The sequence below is a fragment of the Lutra lutra genome, chromosome 16 (genome assembly GCF_902655055.1).
Source record: "Lutra lutra chromosome 16, mLutLut1.2, whole genome shotgun sequence".
NCBI lineage: Eukaryota > Metazoa > Chordata > Mammalia > Carnivora > Mustelidae > Lutra > Lutra lutra.
Genome location: NC_062293.1, coordinates 53,485,474 through 53,501,784, shown reverse-complemented (window position 1 = coordinate 53,501,784; position 16,311 = coordinate 53,485,474). Strand labels below are relative to the sequence as shown.

Genomic DNA, 16,311 nt, shown 5'->3' with positions numbered 1-16,311 from the left:
TGGCTGCAACCTTGGAAGCCCTTGGCGAGGTCGGCTGGGCACCGGTGGGGGGAAGTGACCTCTGGAGCAGCCTGAAGTGAAGACACTGTGGAGCTAGGGACTAGTCTTGCACTGTGGTCCCGGTGGTCCTCACAGCCTCCGTCCCCTTCCCCCGGAGGGGTGGTGTCCGGGGCTGCTTTCGGTTTTCCGAGTGGAGGCTGGTGGAGAGGATGGAATAGAACCTTGGGGCCCCACGAATCTCTTGGTTTGTCAGAGTCTCAGTTCCTCGTTACAGGTATAAGTTACTTGTAAGCTCCCTTCTAAGGACTGGCGAGCGCTTTGCCCTCACTCAGAAGCCTTGTTCCAATACAGCGGGGTTGTGCTGACAAGGATGAAGTTGTCACGATAAAGATAAAATGATACAGAGGATGACAACTGTAGATAGTGGGCTACAGTCCCTCTCAGATTTTTGGGTTTCTACCATGAGCGTGGGCCCTGGTATCATCCTCCCACTTGAAGGACCTGTAACGACCACATGTTCAGTATGGTAGGTGCTTCCGTGACTTGGTCTCAGCTCAAGTGGCACCTTTTCAGAGATTCTTACCCTGACCACCCTATTTAAGGTAGAGCCCCTCTTTTCTAACGTCACTCTTACTTCTTTCCCCATGGTTAGCATAGTCTGTAATTTTTTTTTTTAAGATTTTATTTCTTAGAGCATGGTCAGGGGGGACAGAGGGAGAGGGAGAAGCAGGCTCCCCGCTGAGCAGGGATTTTCCCCAAGCGGGACTCCATCCCAGGACCCCAGAAATCATGACCCGAGCCACCTAGGTGCCATTGTAATTGTTTATTTATATATAGGTTTATTATATGTTTCTCCCAACTAGAATGTAAAAACCCTGTGAAGGTTAGGGACAGTTCCTCTCGGGCTGGTCTCTGTGCCCCCATGGCCCAAAACTGTACCTGGTTTATACTGTTGACTCTCAGTAATTGTCCATTAATCGTATTTGTCCATTCATTAGAGAGATTAATTAAAGAAATGTTAAAGAGGAGGTTGGGAATTGTTTTGCCGCCAGTAGTTTTGATGATAACAAGTGGCTGTGAGAGGAATGTGTTGCTCCTGGTCTGTGTTGGAGATGGGTAGGAGAAGCCAGGGACTCCTCTTTGGTCAAATCCTGTTTTTTGGTTTTTTTTTGTTTTTTTAAGATTTTATTTATTTATTTGACAGACAAAGATCACAAGTAGGCAGAGAGGCAGGCAGAGAGAGAGGAGGAAGCAGGCTCTCCACAGAGCAGAGAGCCCAATGCGGGGCTCGATCCCAGGACCCTGAGATCATGACCTAAGCCGAAAGCAGAGGCTTTAACCCACTGAGCCATGCAGACACCCCTCAAATCCGGTTTTTAGGCCTCACCTGTCACAGGCTGATTGCAGCACAGAGCAGTGCTGATCACAGTGACTCTGAAACTCCTTTCTTCCTTTTCTCTTATCACGTTGTTATTTTATGGGCCTGTTTTGGCTGTGTAATCTCAGGCCATATCATTTGTGTTTGCTGGAATTGAGTTTACTCATCTATAAAATGAGGCAGTGGAACGAGATGATCTCAAAGGTCCTTTCTGGTTCAAAAGGAGGGGAGGAGAGGGAAGCGGGAGGGAGTAGAGATGAAATAAGAGTGGCCATGGTTTTAATAATTGTTGAAGCTGGGTCTGTGACTGAAATTTTTCATAATGAAAAGTTTTTTTTAAAAAAAGGTCTGTGATTCCTTTTTCTGTCATCCCTGACTGTGAGTGTGCTTTGATCATGACCCTAAGCACTGATTCTCAGGGAGCTCATCCTTTCTTAGCACTTGAATTGTTACCTCTATTGGGAGGTTTTTCCAGTGTGCATTCCTCTGCCTTTCAGTCCTGTACTTGTAGCTTCCTAGAAGAACAGTCTCACTTCACTGCTCAGAGTTCCCCAGTTCTAGTAAGTTGACTTTACATGGTTTGGTGCTGGATCAGTCTTTTTCAATGCTGGTACAAAGCTTCCTGAAACCATGAACACAGTTTCCCAAAAAATCTGCTAGTAAGTGGCCTGTACAAACTGCTAGGATCCACTTGAAAGATCATTACAGGAGTCTGATATGGAAGCACCATGGTGGGAAGGGGTGGCAGAAAGGCAACGTGTGACTGTATCAGGTATCTAGCGGTTGTGCTGCTTTTGCTTCTAAAAATTCAAAGTATTTTATCGCCATTAAGAGAAATTCAGGACCTACAGTTACACGTCTGTGCACCACATTTACAAAGCTCTAACATTGTGACTCAGTGTGGTGCTGAATGGTGGATATGGTCACGTTTCCAGGTTTTTAATGTTAATTCTTGTAAGCTCTGGGTATCTTCAAACCTACATTTGTTTACACAGGGCTGAAATGTCTTTCAGTTTCTAAGCACTGATTCATGGAAATGGAACATGTTTTGACTGAATGAAGTATTTTCATCAATTAAAAGTGCAGTTTCCAGCTGTTTTTTTTTTTTTTTCCTTAACTACTATTCTGTAAAATCTCATTTTGACCCACTTAACCTTGAGAGATATTTTCCAACATGGTTCTGCCCTCCCAGCAACTTGTATTTCTCATTGGACTAAATGACCTCGGAACTGGTCTTGAAATTAAGGCCCAAATAATAAAACTTTGATGTTTTTTGATATAATCTCTTATCTATATATTTTTATTTTATTTATTTGAGAGAAAAAAAGAGTACACACATGCACACGAGCAGGGGAAGGGGCAGAAGGAGAGGGAGAGGGAGAAGCAGGCTCCCCACTGAGTAGGTAGCCTGAAGGGGTTGGGGGGGCTCCATCCCAGGACCCCGGGATCATGACCTGAGCCAAAGGTAGATCCTTAACCAACTGAGCCACCCAGCCCGCCCCCCACCCCCGCTGCATGATCTTTTATTATTAAAATCCTGTCTTCCCAAAGAATAATGTCAAGACAAAAGAAGAACATTGTACACTATCAAACAAAACAAGCAAACCCTTGGATATCAGGATTCATTTGAAAGGAAATTTCAGAGGACTGATTTCAGAGCTGCTGTTCCTACCTGTACGCATATACAGGCAACACATATTCATATATATGGAAAACAAGCATTTTGTAATTAACTGAGGTTGGAGAGTATGACTCCAGTGAGGAAGTGAGTTACCTCCAGTCTAAGATAATCGCCATGTATCCAGAGGGGCAGTGAGCCTTCCAAGTAAATTATGTAGAAAATCCAGTCATCAAACACGATCTCACTGTTGTAGAGAAAGTGCTCTGCCAGCTGTTGTAGCAGAGGTGAGAAAAGGAGAATCCCTGCCATCAAGGTACCCAAAACTATGGTGATGGAAACAATTGACAAGAAGAAGTGCCATAAAAAAGATTATAAAGTGGTAGAATAGTTGAAAAGAGACTTTGAAAATTTGACAGGTAGAGAGTGGAGGCAAGACACGGCCAGCCAGAGAAGTATCAGCAAAGACGAACAAATTGTGAAATGTGTGGTGTGCTGAGTGGAGAGTGATGAGTTAAAGGTACATGTGCGGGTGAGTAATGTCTATCCTGGGCTTTCCACAGAAGACTCACCGATCACAACCCATCCTTGTGGAGGTACTGGGAGAGCAATCGGAAGCAGGCGTGATGACCCTGGAAATGAGTCAAAGCTTAGAAATTACCCCCATAATTGCATTTTCCTGGGGACAGTATGCAGTGGGACATGATTGTCTTAAAGTGGCTAGACACAGCAAGAGGAGAGGCATGAAGGTGGCGGAGAACGAGAAAGACTTTGGGTCATGGAAGCCACGGGACCATCACTTACATGGCCTGACACAGAAGCATTGGGTTGTTACATTTGAGAGGTTTGGTTTGATTAAAAGCCAGATTCAGCTCTATAGGCTTCTTCCTGCCTAGATTGATAGACCCAAACATCACTGAGGACGCTCTCCCCTCCCTTTTGGTTAGTTGTCTTACCCAGCATGGCCCCAGCATTCATCTGAAATGTATTTTCCAGTTTACTGTCACTTACTGAGAAAACCTTTGTTTCTCATTTTCCTCTGTATCTTTAAAAGTGATTGAACTGATTGTCTTATATTTTCCTCAAAAAGATCTACAGTGTGGTCATCTCAGCATTTCATATAATAAAAGCATAATGATCCCGAAATGAAAAATTGCCCCATCCCTGTGGAAGAATTCCACTTAGTGAATCGAGCTGATACGTGGTGGTGATTTCACGAATCCGATCAGAGGTCTGACCCATCGCACGTGCTTACAGTGGTGGCCGGCTTTGCTTCTGGGTAGGTGCAGTCAGCATTTGGTGAGAAACACTAGTCCTATGAACCTTGTCTTCCCCTTTTCTCTATTACAGGTCGGGTAGGAGGATGTGTCCGGTATCTAGAGAGAAGAGCGATGCAGGAATCCCCTCACACATTCGTGCATCTTTTCAGGAGCGTCCGTAAGCAGTGGATTACATTTCAGCACTTGACCTTCCTCAGGCGCATGGTATGTTCGGAAGACCATCCCCTCTCTGCCGCTGTCTGCCTTTCCTTTCTTTGTGTGAGGGAATTTGAGAAATTCCTGTGAAAAGAAGAGTTGTAAGAAGTACCACTTGGAAAAGACTTTTATTTCGTGTCCTCTTGAGTTTTTCCAAAACTTTAATTCCTTGTTTTGATTATCCTTAACTGAAACCAGAGTAGTCCTGGCATTTGAGGTTAAAAGTATGATCTTGAACTTACTGATTAAGTTTGGAGAAAGATTGAAAACTTCTGGCATATTTCACCTAGGAGAAAATTAGGAAAAGCTGAACCATTATCATACATCTCTTTAAATTCTTTAAAGTTCTGTGAATATATCAATGATACAGAAATAATTTGTTTAACAGGGTGACCTTCCTGTTTTCCTACATCAGCAGTGCATCTGAAAGTCTTTTAAATGCATGCACCTCTGAGTAGACTCAAGCAAATTGAGATTTTAGAATTTTCTAGGTATTTTATAGTGGGCATTACTCCTACGTCCTGGCCTTCTAGGTTGGCTTCATGATCCTGTGGGCGACGTGGTAGCTTATTCTTAATTACCAGTGAGGATATTTGCCATTAAATAGAAAAGTATAGAATGGAGAAATATTAACTAAAAACTCATAATTGATGCAAGCATGAACAGTTAGCAAGTTCACAATCTCAAATCTGATTTGATGCTTCTCTTTTTTAACTTAGAATGCCTACTCTAATGTAAAAAATATAAAATTAACTTAAAATCTTAATGAAGCTCATCATTATTTTTTTTTTTAAAGATTTTATTTATTTATTTGACAGACAGAAATCACAAGTAGGCAGAGAGGTAGGCAGAGAGAGAGGAGGAAGCAGGCTGTCCGCAGACCAGAGAGCCCAATGCAGGGCTCGATCCCAGGACCCTGGGATCATGACTGGAGCCGAAGGTAGAGGCTTTCACCCACTGAGCCACCCAGGTGCCCCTGAAGCTCATTATTTTCATAAGGGATTTACATTTCCAGGAATGTTCAGATTTCTTAAGTTGGGGATCAAGGATAGTGAGTATTTAGAAGAGAAACTCAAGGATGTATAATGCCTTTCTTACGTACGCAGAATTCTGGGTTCCTTCATAAGTTCTTAATTCCTTTCTAGGACTAGTGTATATAATTTCAAGTGTTTGTGATATAACAGAAAAGTCTCTTAACTGGTTATCAGAGTAGGTGGTTCCAAGAACCAGGGCCACTTACAACTAACTGGTTATTGACTCTTTTTTTTTTTTTTTTTTTTTTTTTTTTTAATTTGACAGAGATCACAAGTAGGCGGAGAGGCAGGCAGAGAGAGAGAGAGAGGAGGAGGAAGCAGGCTCCCCACTGAGCAGAGAGCCCAATGTGGGGCTTGATCCCAGGACCCTGGGATCATAACCTGAGCCAAAGGCAGAGGCTTTAACCCACTGAGCCCCCCAGGTGCCCCTGGTTGTTGACTCTTGTCAGTTACAACTAACTGGTTGTTGACTCTGTCGCTTTATTTCTGAGCCTTGGTTTTCTCTTCTATAAGAAGGAGATACTGATAATGATCCGGCTTCCTAAATAGACTTTTTAAGAAGCATAGATAAGATATATACTTTATAGACTATGAAGACCTATATTATGTAAAACTACACATTTTCTCACTAGGTTAGTAATAGTTACTGCTTCTTGCTGGCAAACCGTAGAGGCTGTCAGATGGTAAAGCTCACGTTCTTCCCACAGACACAGTGCTTTCCCATCACTGAGCCCTAAAGTGTTCCCTACCGCCGTGCCCTTCTCTGCACTATTTGCCTAGAAGCGTGGAAAGTCACCAGGTTGACTTGGGAGAACTTCCTTTTTTTCCAATATATTTGGTACCTTTTGGGGGATCGTGTTGGAGGGAATACGAAATTTATTTTTCTTTCAAGGAACTTATATGTCCAGGATTTTCTAAACCATAGAATTAAGAACCATCACCGAGGTGTCAGTTAGGTTCACTGTACCTCTTAGTGTAGTTGTTTCCATGTAACGAACACTCAAATATTCGTTAATTCAGCATGTATTTACAAAGGTATAGGGGATCCACTATTGTAACAGACTGATGGGAGGCGTAGCTCAACAACGGTATAAGAGCATTTGGGGCCTTGGATTTATAGTAACACGTACTTTCCTTATTTAGTATGTCACACAACTGAACAGAAGCCTCAACCAGCAAGTAAAACGGAAGCCAGAACCCGTGGCGTCTCCTTTCCTTGAGAAAACACCTTTGGGTCAGGCCAAAGCAGAAATCTGTGAAATGAGACCTCTTCCACCCCGCAGACTACCTTTATCCAGAAAATCAGGTGAAAAAGAATTGCTCGAACTGGAATCAGCCTCCATAGCTGAAGGCTCGCTAGATGCGGGGACAGAGACAAAGGATGAAAAGCACTGGAGAGAGATGAAGTTGCATCTGGACGATTTGCCGGGAATTTTGGCGCGGCTGTCCAAAATCAAACTCACAGGTACCTTGTTTTTCTGCTGCAGTCAGGTTCTTACTCGAAACTTTATTTTTAGTTAAACGAAATGCTGATTTTATTACTGCACCAAAAGGAGTATCTTGAGACTACCCGTCTTCTATTAGTATTTTTTTATTTCTCTTCGATTTACTTGGGATTCGAAATCAGCTTTTCCAAATTCTGTTTACACAAAACTGTAAATAGTTTTGAATAAACACATTGTACTAAAACTAGTCTTGTTTATCTGCAGTTAAAGCGGAGTGCCTGTCCTGCTTATTTTCTTGTCTTTTGTGTTCTTATGCCTACTCTCCTTTAAAGATGGCAGTGGGGTAATGAGTTCTCTTTTGAGTTCTGAAAACAAAAAGGCCTGCACGCCTGTGGCCACTGGGACTCCGAGCACTCCACTGGGTTTTGCTTCTCATAGGGCCTCTGGGATTGTCCCAGGCATGCCGAGACTAGAGTGTATCTCTGGAACCAGATTGTGTGGCCTCAGGCCAGCGAACTGAAACAAATTTTATTGTACGCATTAGGTATTAAGCCGTAACAATGTCATTCGGTTGTCATAGCATCTGTGAGTTAGGCAAAGCTTTATGGTCATCAGCCTGTCTCAGAGCTAAACTTAGAAGTAGCTTATTCTGGGCCAACTGTGTTCTGAAGGTACATCCTGGGACATTCTGCAGCTTGAGGACCCCGCCTCTCCTTTTCTTGTTGGACGAGAGTAGAGAGAAAAAATACAGAGGGGGAATAAAAAGCTAAACCAGGTACTCTTTGAGGAAAGAAGTGGAAAGCAGTGTCACTGAGTCAACATGGCAAAATGAACAGATAAGACGGAGAGACTTTGGAGAGTAGAGAAGACCAGGGAAAGAGTGGTGTGTGTGTGTTTTTCCAGACAGTTGAGCCTTGAGGTGTATCAGGTAACTTCTTTCCTCAGGGACCAAAGCCACTTAAAATCTTTTTTTGTGTGTGGGAGTCGGGGATGGAAAACAGGCATAGAAAGTTTGCCAGATAGAAGAACATAGTAAGACTTACCTTGTGTAACTCCAGAACAGTAAGGCTAATTCCAGGTGCCATCCTTGAAAACAGGCCTCCGTGCTTTGTGGCAGCCGAGGAAGGAATCACCACCTTTGAATGAAAAGTTATCTTTGGTCATTTATACAAATGGCGTGTGATGTTGCTGCCATGGTAGTAAGAATGACTGCAGATGTCATCGTAAGGATGTCACCCCAAAAATGAGTCTCCTCAGTCTGAAGGCAGCAGAAGTGGGCTCTGTCGACAGCAGGAGCTTCTTGCTTTGTGTGCACATCATTGAACGTGCGTTCAGGTCTGCCTCCACCTCTCGTTCTGCAGACGGCTTCTCCCTCACCGCCCCATTCCTGGCGGTAATACCAGCATTCTTTGCTTCCCCGAGATGGGAGACCTTAGCCTCATTCTTTATTCTTGGCTCTCCAGTCTCCCTTCATCTCTAGTCCAATGTCCCACTGTTAGCATTGGTGTCCCTTGTAACGCCCGTGAGATGACTCATCCCTGTTCCTGAAGCTGCCGTCCTAGCTTAGGTCCAGTGGCCTCTGGTCACTGCAGCCGGTTGTCTCCGACTCTCTCCTGCTGGACCAACTTCCCTAAAACGTTGCTTTTACGTATTCCTTACCTACTCAAGAGTCTGCAGTCCTTCTGTATTGCTTTCTGACACAACTCTGCCCGGCTTTAGAGAAAAGCTGTGATCTGGAATGATCAAACTCTTCCCCATAAACAGACTCCTCCTCCCACCCAACCTTGCCAGTTAGGCTAGGCCTTCCACCCATCATACCCATTCCTCCTACCTCCATGGGAGACCGGTCTGACCCTCTTATATCCATTTAGAGCCTTTCAAGACTTCTGCGTTAAGCCTTCTCTTGTCTGCTCTTGGCCCGACTCTTCCTTCTCAAAACTTGGAATCTGACTTTGAGGCCCAGCACACTTGAGTTCAGATCCCGGCTAGGACATTTACTAGTCAAGCGAGCTTTTGGGCAGCTTCTCAGCCTGGTTGAGACAACTCTCTCACCTGTAGAGTAGGAACAATAATAAATCCTCGAAGCGTTAAATCTCATAATGCATTCAAAGTACCCAACAGCAGGCTTGACACAAAGAGCACCTCGAAGGTTAGTTTCCAAATAATTACAGGTAAACGTATGCTTGTCTATGTAATGTATATTCCCTAAGTTGTTCGAGGCCAAAAATCTTGCCATCTCCGTGTTGAGTACTTGTAGTCTCTGAGTCCAAGTGCTTCTCACTTGGAAGGACTTGCCATTAGAGGGAACATGAGAAATTGGAAGTCGTCCAGAGTAGGACAACTGCAAGGAAGAGGGGATATGGAAACCCTGTCCCTTGGGGAACGAGATTGTTTGGCTTGGGAGAGAGAAGGGAGGAGGGAGAAGGAAGACGAGAGAAGGGAGACTGGCCGTGTTCGAGTAGCGACAGCTCCTGTGATTCAGAGGAACAGTGCTGCTGATGTCCCCTCGGGAGGGCAGAAGAAGGAGATTACATTTCAGCAGCATGAAGGAGAGCTCTCAGGAGAACGATAGGATGGGAGGGGAAATGGGCTGCCCTGTGAGGCCATGGTCCTTGTCGGTTGGAACCATCCAGGTAGAAGCCGATTATCTTTGAGGAAGGGATCCCTGTGTTGTGTAGTGGGCGGAACTCGATGATACTAGGAGCCGGTCTCCTTTCAGTATTTGTTGTGTGTCCGCCTTGTACGTTTGTGCGAGATGTTGGTGATACGGAGACAGCAGGATTTCTGTCCTCAAGAAGAAGCTGATCATGTGGTGGGGGGAGTTTTGTAGGCATACACATATATACGGATAAAACAACTGCGGTCAGATGCCTCTGGGTTTCAAACCCAGAACTTCTAGTAACCTTCGGGACCTTGGGTCGTTAACCTTGAGTGCAGTAGTTTATCCATAAGGTAGAGATAACGGTACTCCTGTAGCCTTATCTTAAGGATTAAACGAGATACTGCGTGTGAGACCTTCAGGTGCCCAGGACCTTGTAGATGCTAAATTAGCTATTATTAACACTGTTACTCTTACTATGTCCATGCTTAGGGCCGTGGGCGTTCTGAGTGTTGTAGCAGCTGCATCGTAGGGCGGAGTGGGGACCCAGAGAAGGGAGTGTTACTTCTGCTGTGAAGGGGGTTGAGGTGAATGAGTGCTTACTAGGTACAGAGGGCAAGGATTGTATGTAAGCAGAGGGAGGAGGCTTTGCAAAGGCAAAGAAGCTGAATGCATCCTGGCATATTCTGGAAACTGTGGATACCAAGAGGAATGCAGCAGGACCTGCGCGTGAGACAGAGGAGACGGTCACTGGGAGTCTGAAAGTTCGGCATGACCATAGTGCCACACTGGCATGCATTTCATGCTCAGAAGCTTGGCTCTTATGCTCAAGCAGCAGGAAGTTCTGGAAGGTTTTTTGGAGAAACACACAATCACTTTGTGTTCTGTCTCATTTATTTTTTTTAATTTTAATTAATTTTCATTTTAATTATTTAATTTATTTTAATTTACTTAAATTTAAATTTAATTTTAATTACTACCCGAGTATTACAAACTTATGGCGATAAAAATTCAAATAATACAGAAGCATGTATCCAAAACTGAAAAAGTACCCTATCCAGCCATTTTAGATAAAACCCCTGCTTGAAATGTAGCCTCTTCTACATGTATGTAAATAGATCTAGAGCCATGGGTATGGTTGTACATTTTAATGGAAATAGGATCATCACACACACACACACACACACACACACACACACACACAGTTCTGCAGTTTGCTACTTTCTTAGCAGCATAACTTCCAGTGAAAGTGTTTGCCACTGCGTACCCTTCCATTAAGTAGAACTGCCTTTTTTTTGCTGACCTCACCCTCTACCGCTAAACATGCAGGGTGTTTCCAGCACGTGGGAATCCAATTCCCTCTGTATCCGATGCTTGTGCATAAGCAGTCTTTACCGGTTTTGCCTCTAGGGTAACGGAAAAAGATTTTTATGTCTCTTAGGTTTCATATTTTAAGTCATAATGGGATTTAGCATCTTTTTCTCTATCTTGATCATTTGTGTTTTCTCTTCTTTGTTTTATACTCTCAGTCATTTCTTACTCGTATTTTTTTGTCATGTTTTGTTGTTCCATTTTATTTTGTCCCACTGAGATATTTAACTTTTATGTATTGGATAGATTTTTTTTCTGCCCTGTGGTTATAAAAACATTCACTCATGTTTTTTCCTGGTACTTTTCTATTTTTTGTCGTATTCTCTAAGGTTTGGGGAGCATGTCGAATTCAGTTCCGTGGAAGGAGTAGGATTGATTAAGAGATCTGTGATACCGGCTAATTGAGCAAGGGGTGCCTGTTCTTGTAAATAAAGCTTTATTGGAACACAGCCATTTCCATTTGTTCTACACTGATGTTACACTGCGCTGACCTCACATTGCATCGGCGGAGCTGAGTGACTTATAGAAAACTTATGGCCTGGAAAACCTGAAACAGTTCCTACCTGGCCCTTTAGAAGGAGAGACCTGCTGAGCCCGGGTGTCGAGCACGGGCCAGTGAGAGGCAAGCATGACGACCAGCACACCAGTGGCAGTCGGCTGTGACCTGACTTGGCCTTCACTAAGGCTGTGGTGGGTCAGGAGAAGAAGGGAGAGAAGGGGACAGAGAGAGATTGAGGAAGCAGAATGAACAGGACCTTACAGAGAGTTTGGGGAGTGCTGGGGAGGCCTGAAATAAAAGGTTAGGACACAGAGCAACAAAGGTTTTGGCTGCCACGAAGCAAGCACTCTCCAGTTCTCTGGGCCCCGTGCGCCTGATTCTCACACACCTGAGCCAGTGCTCTCAGAGAGAACACGGTGTAGTGTCCTGTGGGCCAGAGTCCCTGCATTCAAATCCTGGCTCTTACTAGTTGAGTGACCTTGAGCAAGTCCCATAAAAAAAGAAAAAACCACAACAACCCTGTGTGCCGTGGTTTACCCACCTGTAAACTAGAGCTAATGATAGCTGTTTTAAACTACATAGAAGTGATAGGTTAAGAGCTGTACACTTATCTCTTATTTCTTTCTTAAGGATTTTATTTATTTGTCAGAGACAGAGAGAGAGAGAGCGCATAGGCAGGCAGAGTGGCAGGCAGAGGCAGAGGGAGAAGCAGTCTCCCTGCCAAGCAGGGAGCCTGATGTGGGACTCAATCCTAGGACGCTGGGATCATGACCTGAGCCACCCAGGCATACCTATACACTTGTCTGTTAAAAGATGAATTCGTTCCCTAGGTGCTGTCACAGGCATTTTTTTAAAGGATTTTATTTATTCATTTGATAGAGATCACAAGTAGGCAGAGAAGCAGGCAGAGAGAGGAGAAAGCAGGCTCCCTGCTGAGCAGAGAGCCCGATGTAGGGCTCCATCCCAGGACCCTGGGATCACGAACTGAGCTGAAGGCAGAGGCTTTGACCCACTGAGCCACCCAGGCGCTCCTGCCATAGGCATTTGAGTGTGAGATGATTAGCCCTGCTCTAGAAAACCTCCCAGCTTTCTTGTGTGGATCAGTGGTACTGGGAGGCTGAAGAGTGTGAACACCGATGGAAGAAACAGGTTTGGCGCGGAGATGAGCTCAGTTTTGGTCTTGTGGATTTTGAGCGGCTGCCGCATATCCCAGTGGCGAGGTTCGGTGGGTGGTGGGCCATGGAGGACAGGAGCTTAGATAGTATGTTGGGCCTTCAGCATGGCCCTCGGCCGTGAAGCAGAGGTAGCCAGGAAAATTGTCAGGGGTCGGTGTGTAGTGACCAGAACAGAAGACCAAGGTCGTTTGGGGCAGCATCCCTTTTTAAGGATTGGGTAGAGCGTGTAACGGAGCCCGCGAGAAACTAAATGATCAGAGGAAGGGAAACAGGAAAGGGCTTAGTCACAGACACTGGAGGAGAAGACACGGTTCCTGAAGGAAGTGATCAACACTTAAATGATAGAGGTCTACTAAGATGGCTGGCCGGAAAGTATTTTATTTGGCCCTTAGGAAGTCAGTGTTGACTGACTGCTAAATCAGGAAATAACTGTCAGTGTTTCCTCTTCTTAAGAAGAGCCTTAAATGAGGTACTTGAAATGATTCATTTGGAAGAATTCCTTAAAGTTTATTTTCAGAATGCTTACTTCTTTGGGCACAGGAGGAAAGTGTGGGAACTGATTTAGGACCCATTTTTTTGGCGGGAGGCCACACCTTCCTCTCCTTCACCCTGACTGCTGCCGCCCTGCTTTTCCTTTCATGTACCTTACGGTGTTGTGTATCAGAACAGGCATTCCGGATGCAGGGTTTGATGTTTAAAACATGGGAGACTGAAATCTAAAGCCGCGGTTAAATTGCTCATTTAACCGTACGTCATGTCAGTGTGCACTGACTCATCGGCTCCCACACGTCCGTGTGCTAATGAGCACACACCGCACACGTGTTCGCACGACACTTCCTGGCCGCTGTCCCCAGGGATTCCGATCCCGTAGGTCTGGGACAGGACCCAGAGATCTGCATTTCTGACAAGCGCGCCAGATGATCTGATGCAGGTGGTCCCGGACCACCCTTCAAGCAAGCGGAGTAGGTGTTGGGTAGGAAGGGGGCCGGTCCCAGACCCCGTGGTCTGGCTGGATGTGGGGAGCGTGCACCCTGTGAGAGCCCTCGCAGCCCTCGCTACCGCTGGCAGCAGGAAAAGCCAGCTGGGCAGGATCTGGACCACACAAGACATGGATGCAAAAGCAAGATGTACCGAGGGAAAGGCGAGCAGCAGCCTCCCCTGCAACCACAGAGGGAGAAGTCCCAGGGCAGTAAATTTCCCCTCGTATCATTTTATATTTGCCGTGCCCCAGGTTTCTGGATGAGCTAATTGAATTAAAGTCATTTCCTTCTGCTTATTCCATTTAAAGAGGCAGCACCCTTTGGGTGACCCCTACCCCCTTATTTGACCTTTTACCTCCCTATTTAGTTTATTACTTTAATTCACACATGTCTTGGAGTCAGCAGGATTTTTTTTTTTTTTTCCTTAAAGAAAATCCCTGGTATCTATCAATTGATTTCTTTCAGGCTCTTAACATCTTGGGCAATTCATTTATAGCTAATGATAGCCGGGACAGGAATATCTGAGAGTCAGCGATCACTTTTATAGAACTAGTCTTTCTTTGCCTCCCTTTGTTTATAGCTGTAATATACCGACGGTCATTAACCGCAGGATAAGTGAAGGGCCATACAGTGACCCTACTTCTGTTTCATTTGTCGGATAGTGGGGTCGTCGCAGACAGATGCCTTGACATTCATGCCAGGATCTGAGCCAAATGTTTGCTGATGCTGTACCATTTAAGGTTTTTTTTTTTTTCTGTGAAAGGAAGTGAAGACTGAATTTATAAAGAAGCAATAATATGTCTCCCTTGAGTTTCTCTTGCCAACTGAGCTATTTACAATATGTTTTTGGAGTTTGTTGCAAGGACCACACCGGGTTGGAGAAATTTTATTTGGGTTAGGATCATAAGAGGCTTTGGTGACTCAATTGAGTTTATACTTAATATGGGTCAATAAAAAGCAGGGTTCCCCCCCCCATAACATCTCTGCTGAAAAGCTACAACATGCTTTCTGAGACCAGAACACGAAAATAGATTGTTTGTTAGAACCAATAGATTATGCTGTTGACGGGACTGATACAAACTACAGTCCGTCAATGTATAGATTTTTTCCCCCAGAGCCTAGAATGCTTTTTATTAAAAGAAAAAAAAGAAAAAAACCCACAACAATAGAGGATACAGTTTTATTTTAGATTGCTTATATAGTCTTTAAAAGTCAAAGTCAACTGGCTGCAATCTTTGGCTCTCAGATACTATATAAGGAATCTTTATATTGATTGAGTAGAATTATGATTTCCTGACTTTTCATTTATATTTTGAAAAAATTGCCTTAATAATGATATGCTTATAAATGTTAAAATACTATCTTTATTGGTTACTTTTAGGAAACAAAATGGAAAATACAGATAAACAAAAATGAAAAGAATGTTCAAAATAATAAGCACTTTGATGATTTTTGGCATATTCTAGAATTTTTTTTCCATCCATCTTGTTCATACGTGTTTGCTTCTTAAGCAAATATAAGACCACAGTGTAAATGCTTTTGGTAATTTTAGTGAGATATTATTCTGTGCATATGTTTTATGTCAGTATATTTGCCCTGCTTTTGGTGACTTAATTTTAAGTTTTTTTTTTTTTTTTTTTAAAGATTTTATTTATTTATTTGACAGAGAGAAATCACAAGTAAGCAGAGAGGCAGGCAGAGAGAGAGGAGGAAGCAGGCTCCCTGCTGAGCCCCGATGTGGGGCTCGAACCCAGGACCTGGGATCATGACCTGAGCCGAAGGCAGCGGCTTAACCCACTGAGCCACCCAGGCGCCCCTTAATTTTAAGTTTTGAAAGCAGTGTTTTCTTAAGAAGAAAAAATGTAATATAAAAAAGTCCCCTTTGGCCTGTGTGGGTAACTGTTTTGCACACGGTGTTTGAGCCTCTTTTGTGCACACTGTGCATCTCGGTAGGAACAGCACAGCCTCTGGACTGAGGCTGCCTGGGCTGCGGTCTCTGCTCTACTATTTATTGACTTTGTGATATGGACACGTATTTGTTCATTTCTGTAAGCCTCAGTTTCTTCATCTGTAAAATAGGATAATCCTGCCTCATGGGTTTGTTGTCAGGATTATGGGAGATAATGCAAGTAAACAATTAAGTACTGAACCTAGCATACGGTAAAGGTTGAAGAAAGGTTCATCCTCTCTATGCTACATTATATATTATATTAATGTGAATATAGTTTCTGATGTGTTTGTTTTATAAAAACAGGGTCACAAAACACATTTTGTTCAGTTACTTGGTTTCTGCCTTAAATAGTGTGTCACAGACAAGCTTCCTTATCCCTGAAGTTAAATCTTCTGCCTTTTTTTTTTTTTCTTAAAGTTCCCTGTACTTCATAGTGTGGATACATTGAATTTACTGAACCATTTCCTTTTTAATTGACATTTAGGTAGTCCGTGGCTTTTACTGCTAGTAATAATGATTTTTCATACTATTGTACATCTGTCCTTATACACATTTATTTCTGAAAGAGCCTTAGACATGTGCTTTTGCTTTTTTTTTTTTGTATTTTTTAAAATATTTTATTTATTTATTTGACACAGAGAAAGAGAGAGCGAGACAGTGAGAGAGGGAACACAAGCATGGGGAAGCAGGCTCCCAGTTGAGCAGGGAGCCCAATGTGGGACTTGATCCCATGACCCTGGGATCATGACCTGAGCTTAAGGCAGAGGCTTAACCCACTGAGCCACC

General features: G+C 43.8%; 1 protein-coding gene across 2 annotated transcripts in view; it reads left to right on the top strand.

The window, feature by feature from the left end:
* Positions 1–16,311, top strand: part of LOC125087019 (protoheme IX farnesyltransferase, mitochondrial) — a 131,913-nt gene that overhangs the window by 230 nt on the left and 115,372 nt on the right. Inside the window, exons 1-3 of one of the 2 annotated variants that reach the window (XM_047706843.1) lie at positions 93–274; positions 4,347–4,480; positions 6,649–6,970. In XM_047706843.1, the coding sequence (XP_047562799.1) occupies positions 4,388–4,480; positions 6,649–6,970 (415 nt within the window). In that variant the 5' untranslated portion in view covers positions 93–274; positions 4,347–4,387. Of the gene's footprint in view, positions 1–92; positions 275–4,346; positions 4,481–6,648; positions 6,971–16,311 lie in introns of those variants that run through there. The other variant, XM_047706842.1, reaches the window with a different exon arrangement.